The 26,519-nt window shown below is 33.0% G+C and overlaps 1 protein-coding gene across 2 annotated transcripts; it reads right to left on the bottom strand.

Annotated features, from left to right (window-relative positions):
• Nucleotides 1-2,508: 2,508 nt before the first annotated feature.
• Nucleotides 2,509-25,885, bottom strand: tgm1l1 (transglutaminase 1 like 1). Of its 2 annotated transcripts, XM_073848798.1 has the most exons (13): nt 25,583-25,885; nt 25,295-25,486; nt 20,457-20,708; nt 15,907-16,025; nt 15,510-15,617; nt 15,215-15,392; nt 11,397-11,535; nt 11,074-11,266; nt 9,022-9,175; nt 7,469-7,753; nt 5,578-5,738; nt 5,362-5,498; nt 2,509-3,268 (listed from the first exon to the last, which is right to left on the bottom strand). In XM_073848798.1, the coding sequence occupies exons 1-13, from the start codon at nt 25,878-25,880 to the stop codon at nt 3,121-3,123; spliced, it is 2,364 nt and encodes a 787-aa protein (XP_073704899.1). In that variant the 5' UTR covers nt 25,881-25,885; the 3' UTR covers nt 2,509-3,120. The 2 variants fall into 2 exon arrangements, with proteins under 2 accessions (XP_073704899.1, XP_073704898.1); XM_073848797.1 differs by having other exon boundaries at nt 25,295-25,885.
• Nucleotides 25,886-26,519: the final 634 nt, after the last annotated feature.

Raw genomic sequence — 26,519 nt, 5'->3', positions numbered from 1 at the left:
AACGTAATCTCAGCAGTAACGTACTCGGGTATGTTTCTGGGAGCTTTTCTCATTCCTCTTGTGATTACAATGATGTGACACACCGAGGCGCTAGATGCATTTATTTTAATTTGCTCTTTGAGCTAAGAATGCAACTAATTTCTTTAGAGAATTAGCAAGCAGGTCATTGCATACTAAATGCATTATAATTCCCACTATTATTAAAATGCCATGTGTAATAGTTTGCAGTATGCAACAATAAATGTTTCAAACAGTCGTATAGTATGTTGGTAGCATGGCCTTAATCACAAATGTGACCCTGGACCACAAAACTTTTTTTTTTAATTAGAATAATATGTAATGATCATGTTCCATGAAATTATTTTGTAAAATTCCCACCGTAAATATATCAAAACTTAATTTTTGATTAGTAATATCCACTGGCACTGCTAAGAACTTAATTTGGACAGCTTTTCTCAATTATTAAGATTTGTTTTGCGCCCTCAGATTCCAGATTTTCAAATAGTCGTATCTCGTCTAAATATTGTCATATCCTAACAAACCATACACCAAATGGAAAGATTATTTATTTAGCTTCCATATGATGTATAAATCTCAATTTCGAATAATTGACTCTTCTGACTTATTTACTCTTACTCTTCTGACTTATTTGGCATACTACAGGTATGTGCCAAACAATTAGAATATCGAACTCCATTTATTTAAATAATTTGTTTCAAAGAGTGAAACTTGTATGTTATATTAGTTCACTACACACAAAGTGAAATATTTCAAGCCTTTATTTGTTTCAATTGTGATGATTATGGATTAAAGACAAAAACAAAAACAAATCCAGTATTTCACAAAATTAGAATATTTCATCTGACCAATAAAAAAAATATCTTAAACCCATGCTGACCTTCTGAATAGTGTATTAATGTACTGTATTATGTCCTGAGTACTTTTTTGGGCCTCCTTTTGCACTAATTACAGCATCAAGGCAGCGTGGCAAGGAGGCGATCAGCCTTTGACACAGTTGAGGTGTTATGCCCATGTTGCTTTGATATTGGCCTTCAGCTCATTTGCATTTCGGCATCTCTGTTCCCTCATCTTCCTTTAGACAGTACCTCATAGATTTTCAATGAGGTTTAAGTCAGGCGAGTTTGCCAGCCAATCAAGTACAGCATGGAAGTGCTCTAAAATTTCCTGGTAGACAGCTGTGTTTACTGTGGACTTGATAAAAGACAATGGAGCCACATCAGCAGATGACATGCTCCCCAAACCATCACTGACTGGAAACTTCACACTGGACTTTAAGCAGCTTGACTTCTGTGCCTCTCCGGTCTCCCTCCAGACTCTGTGGCCTTGATTTCCAAATGAAATGCAAAATTTGCTTTCATCTGAAAACAGGACTTGGGACCACTGGATGACAGTCCAGTACTTTTTCTCCTTAACCCAGCATAGATGCTTCTGACCTTGTTTTTGGTTCAGGAATGGTCTCTCCAGCTGTAGCTCATGTCATGCAGACGTCTGTTTGTGGTGGTTTTTGATGCACTGACACCAGCCTCAATCCACCCCTTTAAAGCTCCCAGATTTCTGAACTGCCCTTGCTTGACAATCCTCACAAGGCTACTTGTGCACCTTTTCCGGCCACATTTTTCCCTTCCTCTTAACACTCTGTTAATATACTTTGATGCTGGATGTGAGCATCCAGCTTCTTTTGCAATTGCCTTTTGAGACTTTTCCTCCTTATGGAGGCTGTCAATGATGGTCTTCTGCACAACCGTCAAGTCAGCAGTCTTCCCCATGATTATAAAGCCTACTTAAGCCAGACTGAGACCATTTAAAGGCTGAGGAAACCTTTGCATGTGTTTTGCATTAATTAGCTAGATTGGGACACAGGGAGACTACAGTGTTGAACTTTGTCATGATATTCTAATTTTGTGAAATATTGGATTTGTTTGTTTTTTCTCTTTAATCCATGATCATTAAAACTGAAACAAATAAAGGCTTGAAATATTTCACTTTGTATATAACATACAAGTTTCACTTTTTGAAACAAATTATTGAAATAAATGGAATTTCCCTCGATATTCAAATTTTTTTGCACATACCTGTAGGAATGGAAGGTATCAAATTGAAGGTGTCATTGCCTTGTCCTTGCTGTCTTTTTCTTATACTTTATACTATATGCAGTATGCTTTTGACAGATGTAATATATGAAAATACACATCCCATATATTCCACACTGCAATATATACTCAACATTACGGTCTCCATGTGAATTGGTTGAGTGGATTAAATTGTAGTAAACAATCTGAAATCCAACTCCTAATTTAGGTGCAGTTGTTTGGTGTGAGCAGATTGTTTAATAACCTCTTCAGCAGGTTGATCTCATGACAGATGACATTTGTTCAAATGCAAACAAGGGAGTGTTTTACTTCATAGTTCCAAATCAAGCACACAGGTCTCATCTTGGTCAAGCAGTTGAAAGAAACAGCTTCAAAAAAGGACCACAGAGAACAAATATGCTGTTAATAAAATGTCATTTTTTTAACCAAACTAAAAACATTACATAAATAATACAAACATACATAAACTAGTTGTATCTCCTTCATACAAACCTAATATGCCAGTAAGTGTAAGTGTCTTCACATAGTTGCATAGTTGAACTGCACAGGCATAGTGTTAGTTTACAAAATTAAGTTCAGATGCAACAGAATTATGCATTAGAGATCAGACCAATGCAACTAGATACGAATTCAATATTAATACGTTGTGAACAGTATGCAGTGTTAAGTGCTTAGAAATGAAATGTGTTTATCCACAAGACAATATATCTTTTTATAGATTACATAAAGTAATATTGGATTCCACACGTTAATACATTCAGCTTTTTCAGTGGCGAACAGAAACATTCAATCAACTAAAGTAAGTTAAAACACACAGTATTGTTATTTTTTTTAAATAAATAATGTCTAAAATGAAATAAAAACAAACTTCAAATTAGTGACATACAGTAGGAGTTGTATGTGAAAAAGAGGGCTATTTCTGTAAAGAAATGACCACATGGCTCAGCGTAAACTACTTATACGTGCAGCTATGCTGATAATACTGCGAAGTCCCGACAGCAGACTATATTCATTGGCTCTCGTGAACGTGGATGTCGGCCACGCCGTGCACCTGCGTCAGCTGTTTGCAGTCCAGAGACGCCACCAGCTTCCTCAGGCCCGCTATCATGGGGATGAAGTGCTCCGTCACGGTCACATTGGCATGTTTGCTCACATCACTAAGAGAAAAGAGAAAGAGAACAAGACATGGAAGAGAGAGATTAATGCAACACACTCATTCGTAAGAGAAAGGGAGGATTTCTTTACGTGCGACTATGCAAACAATTCTATATAAACATCTATTCATGCAATTCAAAGCAGCAAAGACACAAGAGCAATGAACTGAATTGTGTACAAAACATATACTAAAGGTACGATAAACTGTCAAATGACCCTTATTACGTTATGCATAATTAATTCAGCAAATTGCATGGTTATTTCAGAAATGAATTCGATTAGTGCATATTTAATGTGGAAAAGCCATGGCAGTGGCTTTAGTCACATAACGAGAAAAGGTTATGTTAGATATGGTTTTATCTCCTTCAAAGAATCCTAATATTTGTGTAAGTGTAATTAAGTGTAAGTGTCTTCATATAGTGCACAGGCACAGTGCTAGTTTACAAAATTAAGTTCAGATACAACTGAATTATGCATTAGACCAATGCAACTAGATATGAATTCAATATTAATAATTTGCTCAAAAGGCACATTAAATGAATCCATAAGTTCGTGAGTTATTATTGTGAACAGTATGCAGTGTAAGGCAGTCTAGGTGCTTATTTTATTTTATTTATTTATTTTTTACTGTTAATCGCCAAGGCAACATTTGTTACTTTTCTTAAATGTACATTGATTTCTAATTAAAAATTTTCATCTAATTTTGTATTTAAATTTTATTTTAGTAATTAATACAAATTATTTTTGTTGTAGTTTTAGTTAACAATAACACTGGTTATTAACATGTGGTTATTGGTTAAATATGGTTTATCAATCAGACTGGAAAGGAGGCAGAAAATTAGTAAAAAAAAACTCTAAATTGCAAAATTGAAACTAGAAAAAAGACAAAATTGCAAGATGTAAACTCAAACTGAATTGTGTACAAAATCTGAACTGAGTACAGGTCATTGTTATTTAGTATAATTTATGGTTTTTATATGTATTATAGTATAATATTAAATAGTATTTTATATTATCAGTATTGTTTATTTTAATTTTATTTTTTCATTTTTATTAGATTTGTTTTTCAATGAACTGAATTTAATTTTCAGTTCAATGAACTGAATTGTGTACAGAATCTGAAGGTCAGTTGTTATTTAGTATAATTTTTTATAAGTTTTTATATTTATTACATAACAGTATTTCCTAATATGTAAAATTTGCATTTATTTTTATATTATCAGTATTATTTTGAAGCTTTTTTGTCCTTTTTTTTAGATTTGTTTTTATATCTAATTTTTATGTCATTTTTGGTAATTTCATTAGAACAAGAGCAATGAACTGAATTGTTATATTACAATAAGTATTTATAATATAGTGTTTAGATTTATCCTAGTACAGTATTACTATATTAATATTTAGAATTAGGTTTTATTTTTAGATATTCATTTTCATTTTAATTCTAATTTATATTTTAGTCATTTTATTTTTGAAATTTTAAGTTTTTTGTTCTGTTTCATTCATTTTTTGTATATTATTTATTAAGATTTAGATTTTTTTTTTCAGTTTAAGTTTTAGTACTCTAACTTAAAACATTTCTTACATTTCTAAAATGCATATTCACTTCTAATTTTGGTTTTTCATCTAATTTTTACATTTTATTTTATTTTAAATTTATTCCAATTATTTTAATTTAATTATTCTAGTTGTAGTTTACAATAACAATGGATTCTGTCTAAATTTTAACCATAACTTGGGACCATTTCTAATGGGAATTTACAAATGGAAATTATTATTTTATATTATATTTGTATGATTTTTATTCCTTTCCTATTGGTTATTGTGAAACATTCAACAAAACTCCACTTGTATTGTATGATATTGGAAAAGGGAAATCATAGAGAGAGCTTTAGATTTTTAGTTTTTTAAATAATTAATAAGCATGACAGTCCTTTTGAGAATCTTGGGTTCTATGGGATCAAGGTTTTGTGTTGTGTTTCTGTAAGAAACTCCCACTAGGATCCTTCAGGATTGTTTCCCAATGGTAGATTCTGAGAAGAATCCAGCACACATTCCGATCTGGATGACTAATCTTGGATAATTGTGAGATTCTTACCCGACTTTGATGAGATGCAGGTCTCTCAGCCCCAGTCCTTCCACTCGGATAACCACATTACGGAGAGCACAAGGCAAAGGATTTGTGAAGGTGATCTTTGCGGACATCTCCTTACCCACGTACGCCTCTCCGATAGGCTACAATGAGAAACAAAGCATATTTACAAACCTGTTTCAATTTCATTAGGTTAATATGGTAAGGTTCTGGATGTCTCACCTCAATGTTGAGATCAGGTGTTCGGAGCCTAAAGCTGGTCTGATTGGCCAAAACCTGCTGGGTCTCACTGACCCGTCCTGACAGAGTCATCATGAGCGCGGCCTGGTCCACCAGCTGATTCTGATACTGCGTGTATGGCAGAACCCACTCAATGATCTTCTCTAAAAGACGTAAAATAGATGAAAGAGATTATCAGCAATGCTTATGAGCTTTAGATGAGAGATTCCTCAGTATATACACTACTAGTCAAACGTTTTTGAACTGGAAGATTTTTCTTGTTTTTTAAAGAAGTCTCTTCTGCTCACCAAGCCAGCATTTATTTGATCCAAAGTACAGTAAAAGCAGTACAATTTTGATTTTTTTTTTACTATTTAAAATAACTTTCTTTCTATTTAAATACATTTTAAATTGTAATTTATTCCTGTGCTTTTAAAGCTGAATTTTAGCATCGTTACTTCAATCACATGATCCTTCTGAAATCATTCTAATATTTAGATTTTCTGCAAAAAATATATATATATTATTGTTATGTTAAAAAGCTGAGTAGAATGTTTTGGGGTGGAAGAACAGCATTTATCTAAAATAGAAATCTTTTGTAACACTATAAATGTCTTTACCATCACTTTTGATCAATTTAAAGCATCCTTGTTAAATAAAAGTATTAATTTCTTTCCCAAAAAATAATTGTAGCAACTCCAAGCGTTTTAATTGAATAGTGTATAATGTTATAAAAGCTTTTTATTTCAGATAAATGCTGATCTTTGAATCTTTCTAATTAAAGAATCCCCCAAAAATGACTTTTAAAATAATAATAAAATAAAATATTAAAATATAAAATATTTTTAAATATATTTAAATAAAAAACAGCTATTTTAAATAATAAAAATCTCAATTTTTTTACTCTTTTTTGCAGTACTTTGGATCAAATAAATGCAGTCTTGGTGTGCTTTAAAAATATTAAAAATCTTACTGTTCAAAAACTTTTGACTGGTAGTGTGCTGTCTATTTTTAAATGCTATGTGAATTAAATAAATAAAGTAATAAAAATAGTAGCAATTTAAACATGTATACACTTATTTACAGCAGTAATACAAATTTGAGTTATTTTCTAAAAGGATGTAAAATAGACTGCAATGGTTATGTTTTTACAATTTGATACAAATGCATATGAAAGAAAATTATTAGAAAATGAATCGTTGGCTCATTAATGTTTATTTTTTATTATTTTATTATTTAATTTAAAGTAGTTTTAAAAAATTAATTTACTTTAAATTTACAGTAGCAAATATGTATGCATTTACAATAGTAATACAAATGTGAGTGGATTATCATTTTCATGAAAATAATCTCACAATTTGTATGATACACTGTCACATGAACCTCATTATGTTATGCATGCTTAATTGTATGTTAAGCAAATTGCATTAAGTTATTTCAAAAATTAATGCATTGTTTAAACTTTTTAAGTACAAAAATGACTAAAATAAATTAAATGAATGAGATTAGCATACATTTTTTTGTTGAAATATCTTGGCAGTCCAAATACAGACTTTAAAAGATTTTAAAGATGACGTTAAATATGGTTTATCATAAATGGAAGCAGAAAATTTGTATACTATTTGTATAACTTGCTATTGTGAGATATAAACATGCAGTTAAACTAAACTATGAGATGTAAACTCAGAATTCTAAAAGAAAAAGTCAAAATCGCGAGATGTAAATTCATAATTCTGAGTTTGTAACTTGTGATAAAAAGTTGCAGTTACTTTTGTTTTATATTTTATTTCATGGCAGAAAAAACTTCCACCATATACTGCACACAGTATGCATACTGTTACAGTAGTATGAATAGTATACTAGTATGCCATGATTTGAACAATTCCAAACTCACCTTCTTCTGGATTGAGCGTCACATTGAGCGTGTCCTTCTTCACGGTGTCCCTCAGCACGCCGGTATAGTACATGACGGCCACCTGGCTGTGGAGGGTGGTTCTGCGTGGCTGAGAGCTTGTGTTCTTCATCACGATCTTTAGCTGAGCATCTCCTCCCATGCGAGGACCTTCTCCCTCCATCCTAACCTCCACCCGCACATCCTCAGCAATGGGACTGGAGTAGACGTCCGGTTTACTGCCATAGCGACAGGCGGTTTCCACTGCAATACGCTCCTCCTCTGAACCTGATGTGAGAGATTAAAAAACAGGTATGTATATATTTCACACATTTTTCATAATCTTTTGTGTTGAGCAGAATATAGGAACTCATATAGGTTTGCACCAAGTTTAGAGAGAGTAAATGATGAGAGAATTTACAGTAGATTTTTGGGTGGACTGTCCCTTTAAGTCTATTGCTTCATTTGTTTATATTTTGTGTAGCTGAGTAACTGAGACAATGCTGATATTGTTTCCTGTGGGTGGAACTCGGTTAAGTATAAACTAGTCTGGAGATAATGACAGGTATTTTGGTGAATAAGCTGAGTGATTACGGTAGAGGAATGTTAAAACATTTATCACTGGTTTAAATGGGTGTTGTGTGTTTTTGGCTGCCACTGTTCTGCCATTAGCCTTAAATTTCTGCTTGGTGTTTTAAGTTGCTCTGGTAAGCATTGACTAAGGACATGAATTTAACTCCTGAAATAAAAATAAATTAAAATAAAATATATATTAATTAAAAAATTATTATTAGTTAGTTGTTAAATTAATATTATATTTTAAGCATCTTTTACCATAATGAACAATACATTTATTACACTATTTATTCATCTTTGTTAATGTTAGTTAATAAAAATACAGTCATTTATTGTTCATATTATGTTAACAATGCATCAGTAAATGCTAAAATTAACATTAACTAAGATTAATAAATGATTATTCGTGTTTAGTAATGTAGTTAACTAATGTTAACTAATGAACCTTATTGTAGTGTTACCTAACTTACAGTACAAAATATTTATTTATGTATTTATTTATTTATTATGTATTTGTATGTACATAATTGATACTGCATTTGTATATATAAATGTATTTATCTAGATCTATTTATGTGTATTAAATGTAAAAAATATTTATTTTTATTCTTAAAAGTAATTTTATATATATATATATATATATATATATATATATATATATATATATATATATATGTGTATATTATAATTATAATATGTTTGTGTATTTACAGTTGTAATCCAAAGTTGGGTTCTTTATTTTTATGAAAAAAAAAAAACTTTATGCAACAAAAAATATATTTTCTTTTTTTTTTTGTGGTAGTAATATGAAATTTCTTCAGTTTTTGTGAGAATTTTTTCTCATACTTTTTTTCTACTGGCTTTTGTATCTAACCCATTGAATCTTCTTTTGACAGCTATAGTCTGTATATTTCATTCAGGTACAGGCAAAACGAGACACTGAGATTGACGTCTGAAATGTGTGAGTGTGTGTCTCTCACCTTCAGGATATTTGTAAAGGTTTGTGATGTCGACACGTTCGTCAGAGCCCGCAGCCTTAGTGCTGATGCAGTGGCCGACAGCTTTCTTCTCGCTATGGATCTGACTAAAAGTGCCATCCAGGTTCCTCTGCCAGTAGATTTTATCACTGTTCACCTGCAGCAGAAAAAAGCAGAAGGTTTACAGCCGAAACTCCTTAAAAAGACATGTCTGTCAAGATAAGAGCAGGTTTCAAACTGGATCTTTTAAAGGGTATAAAGAAAATATTAACAAGGAATGCCAACACGTCAGGACCGGCCTGTTCTGTAGCACATTTACATTTAACAGCATGCACAAGTCTTTTAACTTCTGTACTGTGAGTAAAACAGCTATACACTTTTCTTAATTAATGAAAAAAAATAAGAGAAAGGTGATTCTGTTCAATAGGAAATGACAACATAAGAATTTGTGATGTCCAGTGTTGTTATTGTTTCTTAAAACAATAAAAAATTGGGGGTCATAAACACATGAATACTTTCATCGAAAAAATGATTAGAATTTAAAATATTCATTTACATTTTTAATAAATGTTTAAATAATTAAATTAAATTTAAAATAAAATATATTCAAATAAATTAAAAACAAATGTAATAATATTACTATATATTTAATCAAATAAATGTAGCCTTGACAGGCATTACAGAAAAACTTTTAGTGTATATCATCAAATGAAAACATAAGAATTTGTGATGTCCATTGTTGTTATTGTTTCTTAAAAACTATATAAAAATTGGAGTCATCAAATACAACTGCAACACAATAAAACATAAATATTAGATGAAAAGCGTAAAATTAAACAACTTTAATGTTGCCTTTGCAGCTAACTGAAATGAAGCAAGTTTAAGTTTAATGGAAATAAAACAAATAGAATTCCAAAAAATAAAATAAAATAAAAACATAAAAATTAAAGTTAATCTAACTATTAATACATACTAAAATAGTAGAAGATAAATCAACACACCCAAATATAATATTTCATATATAAGAAATATATAAGAAATATGGTGATTGTTTTAAGAAGTTAGAAGTTAACAGGAGCAAGTTATTATATTCTAATGCAATTTTTTAAATAAAAAGAAATAACATGCACAAATAAGCCACACATGAAAATAAGTCATACCATCAAAATTGCATTGCTAAAAAAACATACACAGGTAAGTCACATCCGTGCATGCCACATTTTATTTTAAAATTCAGAAATAGTATGAAAAACCTGTAAATAAAACCTTTAAAATATTATAAACACTATAAGAATTTAATTTAGTTCTTCTCCCTTCTTAAAACATTAATCGTATTCAGAGCAGAACATGAATTTAAAATATATGACTAAAAACAAACATTATAGAGCATTCATTATAAATAACATTATAAACACAAAGTGTGAGCTATTTTTTAAATATCCATAATAGATTTGAATATAAGTTGCTTTGGAATATAAGTCGCAGCATGTTTAAGATGATTAAAATGATGGCTTATATTAAAAAAAATATGGTAAAAAGAAACTGGTACCAATTTAATTTTTATTTTTTGTGTGCAGTAAAGTATTAAACAAACATGAACTTTTCTAGACAGAGGGAATGTGGATGATTTTTTCTGAGTGTTATATATACATATATGTGACCCTGGACCACAAAACCAGTCATAAGGTTAAATAGGACAATATTTGGCCGAGATACATCTATTTGAAAATCTGGAATCTGAGGGTGCAAAAAAATTAAAATACTGAGAAAATCACCTTTAAAGTTGTCCAAATTAAGTTCTTAACAATGCATATTACTAATCAAAAATTACATTTTGATATATTTATAGTAGGAATTTTGCAAAGAATCTTCATGGAACATGATCTTTACTTAATTTCCTAATGATTTTTGGCATAAAAGAAAAATCAATAATTTTGACCCATACAGTGTATTTTTGGCTATTGCTACAAATATACCCCAGCGACTTAAGACTGGTTTTGTGGTCCAGGGTCACATATATAATGACAATTTGAACATTTATGTGGCTGGGCTTACCTCGGCAAAGACGAAAGGTGTGTCGAATTTAACGTAGACCTGTCCAGAGCGAACAGCGGCCAGTGAAGCCGGGCCGCAGCGGAAGGTCCCGTGACTGGTTTCCTGGGGTGTAGAATCCACGGCCTGCCAGCCTCCCATACCAGGAGGCAGATCTGGACGGGCCATCCAGCAATCATTCCAAACATGGAAGTTCCTGTAGGACGAGGGAGGAAATCAGTGATTTAGACAGATTTGATAAAAGAAAGAAATAATGATATACCGATATAACAGCAGTCTCAGACTTATATTATGTAATTATTCCATGAAAAAGCACAAACGCTCACCATACAGAGTCCGAGTTGAGATGATGGATTGGTTCCATGTTCTCATCAAAATACACATCTGTTGTCAGGGACACATCCGTATCATGAGCAGACTGGAAATTAGTTACGGAACGGGTGGGAATACCTAAACATCTCAATACTGGGACAGATACAGAGAGAGAGAGAGAGAGCGCATGGGTTATTTATTTTGTTGTATATATTCAATTTAATAATATACACTGCTGTTCAAAATTTCAGGCTTTTTTGGAAAATAAATGTGCCTTTTATTCTGCAAAGATGCATTAAATTGATTAAAAGAGATAGTTAAGACATTTATAATGTCACAACTCAACAATGCTTTTCTTATTTAGATTTTTTGTCTTGTATTGTCTGTTTTTAGAAAAAAGTGAAAATGAAACAAGCTAAATAATCTGCCAATGGGGTAAGCAAAAAAAATAAGTTTTCTGCTTGAAGTAAGATAATTGTGCTTACCCTATTGGCAGATTATTTAGCTTGTTTTAACCAAAAACTCACTTGTTCTGAAAACAAGACAATTTTTTACTTGTCTAGATTTAAGAAGTTTTAGATATTAAGGCTGGAAACAAGACAAAAAATCTAAAGAAAAGCATATTTTGCAGTGAAAAGATTTATATTTCAAATAAGTGCTGTTTTTTTTTTTTTTTACTGTATATGCATTAAAAATATAAATCAGCAATGGCAAATCTTGAACAGCAAATCAGTATATTAGAATGATTTCTGAAGGATCATGTGACACTGAAGACTGGAGAAATGATGCTGAAAATTCAGCTTTCGATCACAGGAATAAATTCAAACATTCACTTGAATACTTTCATCGAAAAATAATTAGAATTTCAAATATTTATTTGAATTAATTTAAATAAATTTAAAATTAAATTACATTTTAAAATATATTTAAATAAATAATTATTATTTATTTATAATATTACTGTATACTTGATCAAATAAATGCAGCCTTGACAGGCATTACAGACAAACTTTTAGTGTATGTCGTCCAAACAAAAATATTGTGATACCCACATGAGCGCACAAGTCTCAAGCAGTCGAATACTATTAATGTCTGTGTGCGGAATGAATAGTATGCAGACGAGAGTATTTTAAATTCCCTATGGGGTCGCAGTGCTGTTAACTGAGGTCAGCTATGAATGTCACAGGACTCTGACCGCAGTAAAGATAGTCTGCGACTGGCAGCTCAGGATTCCTGGGTCTACTTACACTTGTAAACAATAGCATATTTTGATGATTTGTGAATTCCTATGACATCATATACCCTCCTAAAATCCACTGATATTATATTTCACCATGGTGTGTAAAATGTCAAATGCAGGAAATGGAAGGAAATTGCTGGAAATGGAAAGACACAATGCTTTTTGGTCTGTCAGTCTGCCAGACTAGTTGGCAGCTGACTTGTCATAGGAATTGAAGGAAATGCATGGTTAAATTGCAATATTTCACCAAATGATTTTTAAAAACGTATAAAATCTCCTCAGATATCCTGGCAGATATCACTAAAATTATGGCTTGACAGCATTTTTTGTCACAAAGTCATTTTTGGCATGAATTGATCATTTGGACACAATAACACAATTCATTAAACTTAATTTTTTTTTCCTCATTTCTCTAAGTAATTCTCACTGAATATTCACTAAACATTTGTCTGATTAAAGTAACTGTGATTTACTGTGATCTTAGACTAAAAGAAAAAAGTAAGGGTGTGGCCTGCACATTTTTAAGCCAATCACAATTGCTATCTTTTGTGTTCAGATTTGCTGATATCAGGTTTCACTTCAGAGGGTGGGGTTTTGAAAGGCTACATTACATACATACAGCACTTATTTGTGATTTTTTTTTTTTTTTACAGTCACAGTTTTTGTTGAAATTAAAAGTTCCAAAAATGCTTTTTGGATACTCAAATAACCTTTCAGGGAACAATTTTTTAAAGAACCAGTTTTCATAGTATGAAGAACATTTTAATCATGTAAAAGATCCTTTTGTGGAATATAAAGCATCAATGCTAGTAAAGGTATTATCAGTATTGTGGTATCACGATAGCAAAACTGTCACAATATTATTGATTTTATTAAATGATTTTCAGTTTTTAAAATATATTTAAACTTCTTATTCTAACATAAAAGGTATTTAAACTTGTGGTTTGCACTCCCTTATGAAAAGGAAGTTTATTAAAGTGTGCTATTAGTATACTTCCTTTAAACTAAAATAGAAAAGTATACTTTCAGTCTACTTTTTATGTACTTCTCAGAAATATACTTAGAATGACACTTAAGTATACTTCACTTATACTTAGAAAAAGTCTTAATATATATTTGAGCTATACTTGTGGTCTGAGAATCTGTGTTTTCATTGTTAAACACTATATGTTATTTCTTTTGATATTTTGTATGTACAGATATTCATATAACAAAATATACAAATTAATATCTAAATAAAGACATAGTAGTATACTTAATGTATGACGTAAAGTTCACTTAAAGAAAACTTACGAGTATACTTGCAGTACAAACTGAAAACTAGCTGTGTATACTCAAAGTATACTATTTTTATACTTAAAGGCATACTTTTATATACTAGAAAGTGGGCCAATTTAATCCCAAGGAGTGTTGAAATAGTACACTATAAACTAGTGAACTGATATTTGTATACTTACTACTTAAGTATACTTGAAGCATACTTCTTTTTGGTAAGGGCTATTATGTTTTGACACAGTATTTGTCAAATGAACAAAAACCAAAAGCACAATATCCCTTCATCAAGTCTCAAAGCAAGACATGTCCTTCGTTCAGGCGATCAGCTCGTGATCCGGTGTATTCCACACCTTAGAATGGCTCAGTTCACAGTGAATGCAGTGAATTTGTTTATTGAAACGCAACGGCCACCAGTTAGGTTTTATTTTCGACACAAATGATTACAGGATTTCACTAGATTTATAGTGAGACATTTTTGTAAGCCTGTTTTCTTTGAAGCTGGAGTTTTCCGTCAAAATAAAAGCTCTACTGCTGTTTCCATCAAAATAAAATTTATGAATGATTCTCATTACGCTGTTTCAGCGCAGATTTTCCTCACGCTTTGGACTTTGAACCCTGGCTAAGGAGCTTGTGCAGAGCTGTTAGAATACATACAATTGGTGTGTGTATTACACAACATAATGTTGCATAGTTTATTTACTAATGGTTTAAGGACATTTTTCGATTTCAGACATCATACAGTAAACAGCAACAACAACCCCTTTGATATGCAATGCAGTTCAGTCTCTCGCTGTCAGTGCTTGTAGTGATTTTTGCGTCTTTCTCTGACAGTTTTAAATGCTTCCGCACTGCCAACATGTTCGCTGCATTAGTGCACGCCTCTATTTGATCACGTCACATCATATTTCGGTATCATTTATTCAGCCTTTTTGCTTATAATTTTGGTTGCCGAACATTTGTGCATTCCTAAAAATTGATGTCATTATTATATTCTAATTTGTTTGTCTTCCTAAAACACCAGTGTGAATGCAATTTAGACTGAGACAGTATACCACAAATAGAAAGACGGTTGAGTCCCTTTTAAAGTTTAGGTACAAGTCAACTGACTTTTTTCTGACTTAAGTTTTCTTAGTTAAGAACATCGGTTGGAGCTCTTAATTTTCAACTCTCAAAGTGCATTAGATAGAAGAATTTAATTTTAAAATGTACAAACTGTTCATTTCTTATTGTATCATGAAATTTTGATATTTTTACACCTAAACACACATTTTACTACTGTAGAGAATGGCAAACGGAGGCTGTTATCTACACACACACCTGAGGTCGTGACCCCTGAAAACACCCAGCACTGGCCGTATTTGACGGGCGTTCCTCCTTCTTTGTGGTACTGCTTGAGAATTTCAACACTTCCACTCCAGGCTGTGGGAGACGTCCCACCCACATAATTCCCAGACCAGTTTCCCTCCAGAACGCCACGGTCATCCGGGGAATTGATCTAAGACACATAATCAGATAAATTCAATAAGGGTTTCTGAGGTCAGGGTGGGTAAAGAGTCCTTTTTGAGACTATCAGAATAATCTGGCACTCTTTACTTGATTTCACTACACTCACCATGGCAGAAATAACTCGGACCACACTGACGGGATCTCCTCTACCTGAGGGAGGAACCTCACTATTATCCAGGACAAACAGACAGGCCTCCAGAATTCCTTCATCAAACTGGATTAGAGAGAGAGAACAAGAGAATCAGGTAAAATCTCAAGTCTAAACTGGGTCCGGAATTAACATTTGCCAAAACTGGCTTTGTTAAGCAAACAAATTCTGGTTCCCAAATAGTTTTGCCATTTTGTAAGAACTGTAATCACATGTTTCTTTCCAAGCCAGTCTACAATTATGCTATAATTGATGCCAGATTTACGGTTTGGTCCTTTATAAGATGCATTTTCCTGTCTATGTGGACGGTTCTTGCGAGAAAGATAAAGAAAGTGCTTTATTTTGATATTCACACCTGACCGAAGTTCCACGTACGAGCTCCGATCTGCAACTCAGTGCCATAGTAGATTCTTCCAGTATCATTTAACACATACTCCTTCAGCTCTTGCTCATTCTCCATGTACACCGAGTCATCTGAAAAGAGAGAGAGCGAGAGACAGAGTCATGAGTGAGCATGAACATACAGTTCCAGGATTTGATAGGGTTGTTCGGGTCATTTTAAAAGCAAGCAGTGTTTTAGTGACGTCATCAACGTGAGCCACCGCAGGGCGTCTGGAATCTGTTTTGTTCTGTTTCCATGGAATGTTCTGTGTTCTACACATGGGCGGTGGTCTGAACAAGAGGGAGGTTCTGTGCAATCAAATGGGAAAAGGGAAAAAAGGGGCAGCATAAAGTATCGGAAATGACTGTAAGAGATACTAGAGGACTGAAGAGATTACGAAATGACTGGAAAAATGGCTTGAGAAAGTGTAATGGAAAGCAGCCAGAAAGAGTGAAGCAATGAGATAGAAAAACGCAGCAGGCTTAGACATACTGTAGTTTATGTTGGAGATTTTACACACTGGACAAGACAGTAAACTTTGTTTTTTAAAGATGTAAATTATATTAGTTGTTCAACACAATATCACAATGAAATGTTCATTTGTACATTTTTTACAAATTCTAAAACTGTGTTGTAATTGCTATTTAAAACTAAAACTATTTATTTTGCTTAATATTAATTTAAATACAGCCGAAATAAAATCAAACAAAAATATTAGATGAAAAAAATTTACTTTTTAATCTAAAATTTAACAACTAAAAATTTCGCAACAAACCAAAATAAAATGTTTAGTACAATAAAAAATTTACTCTGAAATTGCTAGTAAATGTTTACAAATTATTACAAATAAAATTATAACACACTGAATTTTCTATTCAATAATGCACTTGTAAAACATTCTCCAATAACCCTGTTTTATTTAGTTAGAATTTTTACATTGTACTAAAATTACTTTCAAATTTAAATATAAAAATTAAAAGGATATAAAATTTAAATAAATAAATAAATAAAATATGACTAAAGCACATCAAATTACTAAAACTAAAATCTAAATGAAATCTGAAAACAATTAAGAATTTTTCTTATTAGTCTAAAGGTCATTGCAAACTGAGTAAGAAACTTTTGTCTGTTATAAAAAAAATCGGATCAGGTTAGAATTTCTAAATTTTCGCATCCATAACAAGCATTTTGATAGGAAAGGATGACATATGTGAGAAAAAAAAAAAAAAAAGCTTATACGAAAATTACTCAATGACCTTTAGTCTTTATTTTTCCCCTTTTTCTAATCAAAATGTATTCTCAAATCAAAATAAACATGTTTTCATGGGAATATTGTTTGAATTAGTCACTTGTTTTATTAATAGCTTTTTCCTACATGCTTTTAGTTAGTTAGTCTTTTGTAAAATAACCTTAATAAACACAAGCTAGTTCCTAATGACATTATCCTCCGAGAAGTGACTTCGTTTTGAAAGAAAAACTGAATAAACATGAGTAAATATTAGTGATAGATTAGATAAAGTTACAGAAATCAGTATGATCCCTGTTGAAAAAAAAACAGCATATGCTGGTTAGGTATCATTTGAAGCATGAAAGCTGGTTTAAGCTGGCCCTGAGCTGTTTATAAGATGTTTTTGAGCGGGTTTAAGCTGGTCATGGGCTGGTCCTTAACAACTATCTCCTGTTTAGGACCAGCTCATAACCAGCTTATAACCAGCTCAGGACCATATTAAACCAACTCATGACCAACTAAGGACCAGCTTCAACCTCCTCAAATCATCCACCTTGCTTCAAAACATACCTACCCAGCACATTTTTAACAAAAATTATATTAAAATGACAACAGATGGTTACAAAAAAGGTCCATAATTATCAATTTGACACCAAGTGAGCAATGCTTAACTTTACTTCTTTATTTGCATCCTCTAAGGCACCATCTAAATTTTATTGCCTTTGAGTATATAATCAAGTTATGTCAAGTTAAAGTCAGCAACACCCTGTTATTAAAACACTTCCTCGAATTAAAACACATTCATACAGGGTTACAGAGTTTACCATGTTCTCCAGGACAGGAATGACCAAGCAGCTTTCAACAAAAGCACAGAGCATAAAAATTGTTATACAACAGTCTGAAAGAAAGCAGTAAAGAATGACAGGAAGGGGCCTGGAGAGAAAAAAGGGCCAAGGAGGGAGAGAAAGAACGCGGGAGAGGGAAGATATATTTGACATGTGAATCGCCAGATGAGGTGGAGCTGTAAAAGAGAAAAGATTACAATGTTTGGAGTGAAAGGTGATTGGGCAGACCTCTCTCTCTTTCCTTACAAAACATCTCTGGCATCCAGTGCAGGAATGCAAGCCTGCACCACCCAAGAAAACTAGCTTTAAAATAACAGACTAATAAGGACTCCAGAACCAAACACTTCGAAACAATGCAGAATGAAGCTTAAAAGTGTAATTTCTTTTGCATTCTGATTATTTAATATAGAATTAAAAATATACAAATGTTACATTATTACTATATGCATTGAATAAGTTCACCTTTTAATATTATTTAGTTGTTCTTGATCATTAATGTTTGATTATTTCATTATCTAGTTTACAGTACGATTCTTATCAAATGCAACACTGTAACAGAGATCAGTCATTTTTTTTAAGTATTATTTAATAAAAACATTTATAAATCAAATATATATGCACATTTTTTATTTAATTTATTGTTATTTAATATATAGTTAAACTTCACCACCTCTAAAACTGTAAAAAGTTATTTAAAAGTCTGTATAAATAAACATTTTGCAGTGGAATCAACATGGAAATTGGAAAAGCATTAAAGTAAATTAACAAAATGGCCATAACAACCATCATCTAATCTTATATTTCAAAAAACAATCATACAGAAAGCAACTCAAGCATTACAAAAGCTGTATGCTTGACAGATGTTGTAAAACTAAAATCGACTTTTCTTGTAATGACAAGATTAGTTGAGTTATAGCCAGTAGTAGTGTCAAAGCCAAAGCAGCTGTTAATCAAACCTGCTGGAACACAAATGGATTGGAAGATTACGTTCATTCCTCCTGAAGAATGACGTAAGTCACTGGGATGCAAATGGAAACTTTCACCTTCATGTTATATTGCATTCAACAGCTGCCTGTGCAATATTTTAGCCTAAATATATCAGTGTTTCCCAGACATGCTTCAGTGGAGGTGTGCGTTGGCTTCTCGTCTGTGAATGAGTTTGGTTAAAAGGAAGGTGTGGAGTCATGTTTTTACACAAGCTTGATTTCATGCCTCACTGCATGTGGCATATCGCAATTCGCAAACATGTTGCATTCTCTGAGTTTATACAGAAAAGTGCATCAAATATCATCTTAAGGTAATACACTACTGTGATTTTGGGCTATTGGGATACTTCTTTCAGACTAGAAACATCTAAAACACATATTGAAGTGTTCATTTTATGGCACTTTTATCTATTTGCATCTGTATATTTGACAAAAATTATGTTTTTTGAGGAAAACATTTCAGGATTTTTCTCCATATAGTGGACTTCTATCATGCCCCGAGTTTGAAAGTCCAAAATGCAGTTTAAATGTGGCTTTAAATTATCCTAAATGCAGTTGTAAACTATCCCAGCTGAGGAAGAAGGGTCATTTAATTACAATTTTTATCTTTTTAATCTCAAACTTTGGTCTTGTCTTGATCTACCTGAACACAGTTTTTTTCCTGTTCAAGACAGTTAGGGTATGTTGAAAAACTCCCATCTTAATTTTACCCTCAACTTCAAAAATCATTTTAAAATCATCCTACATCGCTGCAGAAGTGTTTGCAAAGTGAACAAGCAAAAAAGATCAAAAACCCTTAACAAAAAAGGTAAAACAGCGATGTAGGACATTTTTGAAGTTGAAGGAGAAAATTAGTTTTTCGAAATACCCTAACTGCCTTGAACCAGGAAAAAAACAGAGTTCAGGCAAGAGCAAGACAAGACAAGCATTTGAGGGTAAAAACTATATAAATTGTAATTTAAAGAAAAAAAATAAGTTTGTTTTGCTAGATAAAACCCTTTTTCCACCACTGGGATTATTTACAACCACATTTGGGATCATTTGAAGTCACATTTAATCTGCATTTTAGAAGTTTAAATTTGGGGCATCATAGAAGTCCACTATATGGAAAAAAAATCCTGAAACATTTTCCTCAAAAAACAATTTCTTCACGACTGAAGAAAGAAAGACATGAACGGATGACAAGGGGGTGAGTACATTATCTGTAAATTTTTGTTCTGGAAGTGAACTTCTCCAACTGATGGATTGGAATGGTGTGGATTACTTGTGGATTATTGTGGTGTTTTTATTTACTGTTTGGACTCTCATTCTGACGGCACCCATTCACTGCAGAGGATCAATTGGTGAGCAAACATATTCTAAATCTGTTCCTAAGAAGAAACAAACTTATCTGCATCTTGTATGACCTGAGGGTGAGTACTTTTTCAGCATATTTTAATTTTTGGGTGAACTATTTGGTTTTACCTTCACACCAGGGATTGAAGAGCATGTAAATGTCTTTGTTGGGGTCATGCGTGGTAGTTTCGCCCGTCTTCTGACATTGCGTTGCGATGGTCAGCTTGTACTTTCCGATAACAGCGCTGACGGGGGAGTTGACAGACAGCTTGACCCGTTTGACGTTCTGCTCCACAATTTTTGCCTCCCATCGGTCGTCCTGGAGCTCATCCACAAGCGGTATGATGATATGCGTCTTCTTCGACACCTGTGGGAGCGGCCCTGAATGATGACATGAAACACATGGTTTAAGGAGAGGCTCAACCGGCCTTCAGAAGAACGTGATGAATTTGGTTCCAATTTCTGGGAAATTATTACACAAGGGAGGATTCTAGCTGAATCATTTCCAAACACAACTATGGTGAAATCAAGGTTATTGTAGTTCACTGAAACTGGAGAAGGAGAAGTTCACTTCCAGAACAAAAATGTACAGATTTTTGTTTACTCACCTCCTTGTCATCCAAGATGTTCATTTCTTTCTTTCTTCAGTTTATACAGTTTATAAGAAATTATGTTTCTTGAGGAAAGCATTTAAGGAATTATCTCTATATAGTGGACTTCAATGGTGCCCCAAAGTATGAACTTCGAAAATGCAGTTTAAATGAAGCTTCAAATGGCTCTAAACGACCCCAGTCGAGGAAGAATTGAGCGAATCGATTGGTCACTTTCAAAACAAATTGACAATTTATATACTTTTTAACCTCAAAAGCTTGTTTTGTGTCATCTGTCTGTGTCAATACAGTTAGGGTATGTCAAAAAACTCCCATCTTGTTTTCTTCTTCAACGCCAAAATCATCTTACATCACTGTTTTACCTTTTTTTTTGTAAAGGGCATTTAATCTACTTTGCATGTTCACGTTCATGTTCAAGATGGGAGTTTTTCGACATATCCTAACTGTATTGACCGTATTGAACCAGAAAAACAGAGTTCACAGAGACTTAGACGAGACAAGCGTTTGAGGTTAAAAAGTATATAAATTGTCAGTTTGTTTTGAAAATGACTGATTGTTTTGCTAGATAATACCCTTCTTCCTCAGCTGGGATCATTTAGAGCCCTTTGAAACTGCATTTAAACTACATTTTGGAAGTTCAAACTTTGGGGCACCATTAAAGTCCACTATTTGGAGATAATCCTGATTTTTTTTTTCCCCTCAAGAAACAGAAAGAAAAAAGACAGGAGCATCTTGGATGACAAGGGGGTGAGTAAATTATCTGTTCATTTTTGTTCTGGAAGTGAACTTCTCCTTTAAAATAGAAACAAAATTAAACATATTTTATTTTGATAAAACAACATACCAAAAATACTAAAACATTAAAGGATAACTATTGCCAAAATCAGTCCCTCCAGAAAAACGCGATTATGCGATCGCATGATTCCATGCATAATCAGCCAAAGTCCGCATATTTATGCGGGGGACGCATTTTTTCAAATACGCCGCACTTTCGCCGCATAAATTGCAGATTTCCGCGCGCAAAATATGCGGGCTTGCATGATTTCATAATCCCATTTCCGTTTGGGTCTTTGTCTTCGTTCTTTCGAGTACTATTGTGGTCGCGCGTTGCCGCGACGTTCTGTCTTGCCTCACTTCATTTTCGCGAGCCTGACCAGTCCACATCTAGTGTATTGGACATCGAGAGATTGTGAGACCCGAATATTAATCCGTGTGGCCGTTTGGCCATCCCCGCACTGTTTCAACTGGAGGACTGTGTTTGTGGGGTTCGTATGGTACCATTAGATTGTTGTGTGGATGAAATTATAAGTTGATGTGAGTGGTTTGAGTGTGGTCTGTTTGTTTATTGTTGGAAGCGTGTGCGAGTGTGTATATGTACGAGTGTGTGAGCGTGAGAAATCTGTACTAAGGGTTGTGAGTTTGCGTGATCTTATGGAGTAAATTTTGTTGTGTGTATATTGTTGATGGACCAGGTGTAATGTGATTGCATCTGTTATTTTGTTGCTTTTCTATTTTTGTTGATCTATTTTTTATTTTATTTTATTTGTTTTTTAATTGATTTGATTTGATTTATGGTCATTTTATTTATTTTTTTGTGTGTGTTTAGATGATTTTGACTTATGACTATTTGATTGTAATCTTTTTTTTTGTGTGTGTGTGTGTGTGTGTGTTTATTGATTTGTGTCAATTTGATGTTGATTTTGTTAATTTTGTTGGACGGGCTAAGGAGTGCTGACCACTCTAGGTCCATGTTAATGGGTACCCTTGTTCACTGAGTGATTTTGATCTTCTGATTTTTACACGTGTCATCTGAATACACGTGTGTTTGTGGTAAAATGAGTACATTAGTGTACGTTTGAAGTGCGTAGTGAAGTGGAATTGGGGTAGGTTGGTTATTTCTCCTTGCCATCTGATGTGTTACTTTTGATTTGTCTAATTTGTTTATTTTTTTGTTTTGATTTGGAAGCCATATTAACCCCTTGTGTCCTAAATTGTGTCTCTGTGTTTAGCTTTGATCCCAGTAATAATAAAATATTGTATCTTTTTTTCTATATTCACGTCTCTGCTCTATTCTTGTGGGAACAGACCTGGGTGTCTTTGACCATTATTTCCCTGGGAGAGATTCCCAGGGTGGAGTAGTTGATGTTATTATTATAATTGAGTCCAGAATAACGAAATTCACCCCTTACGGTGCTACATCTGGCAATAAGTGTGTTGGGGGAATCACTTTTTTCTCTCTTTTTCACCAAACCGCAGTTTTTGCAAGTTCCCGCAGTTTTTGCAAGTTCCCGCAATTTCATCGCATAAAATTGCATAAATATCCCGCATATTCAATCGCATTTTTTAAGAAAACGTGCCGCATAATCAAGAATTTTTGCCCGCAACAATCACAAAAAAACGCCGCGTTTTTCTGGAGGGACTGCAAAATGCAACCTGGGCTGTTTTTTTTTTTACTGTAAACGAGACAAACTTATATCTAAAAGCATAATTTCGACAAACGAGCCGTTTTTGAGATTGACCGTGATTTCGTTTTGTGGTCAATGGCCGGTGAAAGGGATTACTAGGGGCATGTCTTTTGAGATTGAAATACTGAAATACTGTGACTCATTCACACATGGCCAGCCAAAATAATTCATATAACACAAAAAGACTCGCACATATGAAACCTGATCTTTCCTTTTTCAATTCCTGTTTTCATGCACATGAAATCTACAATTTATTAATAGCTAAAAACGTCATGCGTTTAAATGTGTGCATGTCAGACGTGAAACATGAAAATAGCTGTCTATTTGAAAATGAATGCACATGACCTCACAGGAAAAAAGGAGAGTCAAGTTGTGTCTTGATGAAACACTACTTTCATTATCCAATAAATTACAGTTTTTTGGGGTTGAAAGTTTCAATCTGAAATTTGGAAGTGAGATGGGTAGTGAACCTAACCACATCAGATTTCAAGAGTTGAGTTATCTTGTTATCAGTGTGAAGTGGTTTGTATTGCTTCAGGAATGAATTCCTTCTTATCTCTCACTCCCTGACTTCCTCTGTCTTTGCACCAGAGGTGAGATGTATCAATAGGTGTGGTTTGAGAAAGAAATTTCAAACATGTGTGTTTACACCTTTATCTGAGATGAGTAACAGGCTGAGATGAGCACTGCTAGTCTAAAACTAATAACAGTAGGAAGAAAAACAACATATAATAGTTTTGTTCATGAGCATACAAGTATAGGTCATCATGAACGGGCCAGGGGCTTATGTCACACTTAGTTGTTACTCTGGTGAATATCTTTCATGTTGCGCTCATTTCTGAATGTCAAATACTTTGAGCTTTTAACAACAGTGTTTTGAATATTTCCACTGTTACTGACCAGGAACAGTACATAAACACTGATAGACACTCAATTGGGGCATTTTGTCACAAAATATGTGACCCTGGACCAAAAAAACAGTCATAAGTAGCACAATTATTTGTGTATGTTGTTTTAAACATGAAGTGAAATCTGTGTTTTCACCAGTATCACCCAGGTTCACTGAACACTGGTTCACACAAAGTGGGGCACTTACACTTATTTGGACAAATATTATCTTAATTTGAAGTATGAATTTTTAATGTTAGTCAAGTTGTTAAGTTGGCATTTCAGCAACATTTAAACAGTAAAAGTATTACATATAATAGTATTACATATAATATTTATAATTTTATATTTAAATGAATATAATTTTTTTTATTTAAATTATATTTATTTATATTTATATATTTATTTATGATTAAAAGCAAAAAAGAAAATCGCCTTTAAAGTTGTCCAAATGAAGTTCTTAGCTATGCATATTACTAATAAAATTTTTTTTATATATTTACAGTAAGAAATTTACCAAATATATTCATGAAACATGATCTTTGCTTAATATCCTAATACTTTTTGGCATAAAAGAAAAGTTGAACATATTGACCTAATACGATGTATTTTTGGAGAATTACATATAATATTTATAATATAATAATTAAATGAATAAAATATATATATTTTTTAAATTATATTTATATCTATTTATATATTTATTTATGATTAAAACAAAAAAGAAAATCGCCTTTAAAGTTGTCCAAATGAAGTTCTTAGCTATGTATATTACTGATAAAAAAATTAGTTTTAATATATTTACAGTAGGAAATTTACTAAATATCTTCAAGAAACATGATCTTTGCTTAATATCCTAATGATTTTTGGAATAAAAGAAAAATTGAACATTTTGACCTAATACAATGTATTTTTGGCTATTGCTACAAATAAAAAAAATCTGACAAAAGCACATATTTGTGTAATTTGACCATATATTAACTGAGATAAACTTCAGGCTCACCTGTCTTCAGTTCCAGGTGAAGTTTATCTGTGTTTGGGTTGAAAGGTCGTGAGAAGTCAAGCTCCATTTGGAAAGTCTGGCCTCTGCGGATGATGAGCTCGTCGCTGCAGTATTCATCCGTGTGATGCTCCTTCTTGTTCCGATCGGATTTCCCGCTGAGCAGATTCACAGAATGCACCGCTAGAGTCAACTCTGATGAGAAAAGATGGAGAGAAAAAGAAAAAGATTGAGTTTGTGGAACTTCTAATATCATGTCAATATCAGTCTGTCTAATATTGAACTCCTGACCGTCCAGCTCTGTATCTCCAGTGACAGTCAGAGGAGTCGTCGGTCCTTCATTATTTCCATCTCCAACAACCACACCATCCGTGCCATTGGTCACATCATAAGAGCTGTTCTGTCGCCGAATGCAACATGGACAAGCTTTTCGAAACCAACGTCGGCATCCGCCCTCTTTCTTCTTTGTGGACTCAGTGTGTCTCTCTGGGACGGCCTCACCATTGCTGGCAGAAACACCGTGGAAACGGCCGACAGAGGAGTTATCTCGGATTGACAATCTTTCACCTGGCATCCTGAAAGACATCATACAAAATAAAGAGATGGAAAATGCTGTACAACGTTGGAATCAGCAGACAACATATGTTTAGCAATGCATTTGTTGATAATGGTTAATTGCAAAGTGAATTTAAAGAGAATGAATGAACATGGGATTCTCAAGAGTCAAGAGTGACATTCGTAGCCTTGAAATGAAACAAAACAAGTTATATATAGATATAGGCGTGGCTTAAAGAAAGTAAGGTGTGACATTTTTTGCTCTTGCTTTTAACCAAGGCCCTTTGCCTTAATTCTGTTCTCGAGCAACGTGCATGTGACTAGTTAGCGCTACATTAAGGTCAAACAGACTTTTCAGTTTGAAAAAAATAAAAATCATACACATGCATTCATTATGAATCACACAGAAATACAAATATTGGAAATTAAGGGGAGACACTGCAGGGAAAAAATGCTGTTTATTCATGCACCCATCAAGTTTGAGATTTTGGGCTTTTTGGTTTTTCATAAAGTGTTTTTTCAGACTAGCGGAAAGAAAACATCCAAAAAACACTGTTAAGTGTTTCTTTTGTAGGACTTTATCTATTTGTGTCAATAGATTTCAATTACAATACATATTTTTAAAGGCTGTTTTCTCAAAATTAGTTTTTTCTTCTGCACAGGGTCATAAATC

Source organism: Garra rufa, chromosome 10 (genome assembly GCF_049309525.1).
Source record: "Garra rufa chromosome 10, GarRuf1.0, whole genome shotgun sequence".
NCBI classification, from domain to species: domain Eukaryota; kingdom Metazoa; phylum Chordata; class Actinopteri; order Cypriniformes; family Cyprinidae; genus Garra; species Garra rufa.
Note: the sequence above shows the minus strand (reverse complement) of the source record. Positions and strands in the feature narration are given on the sequence as shown.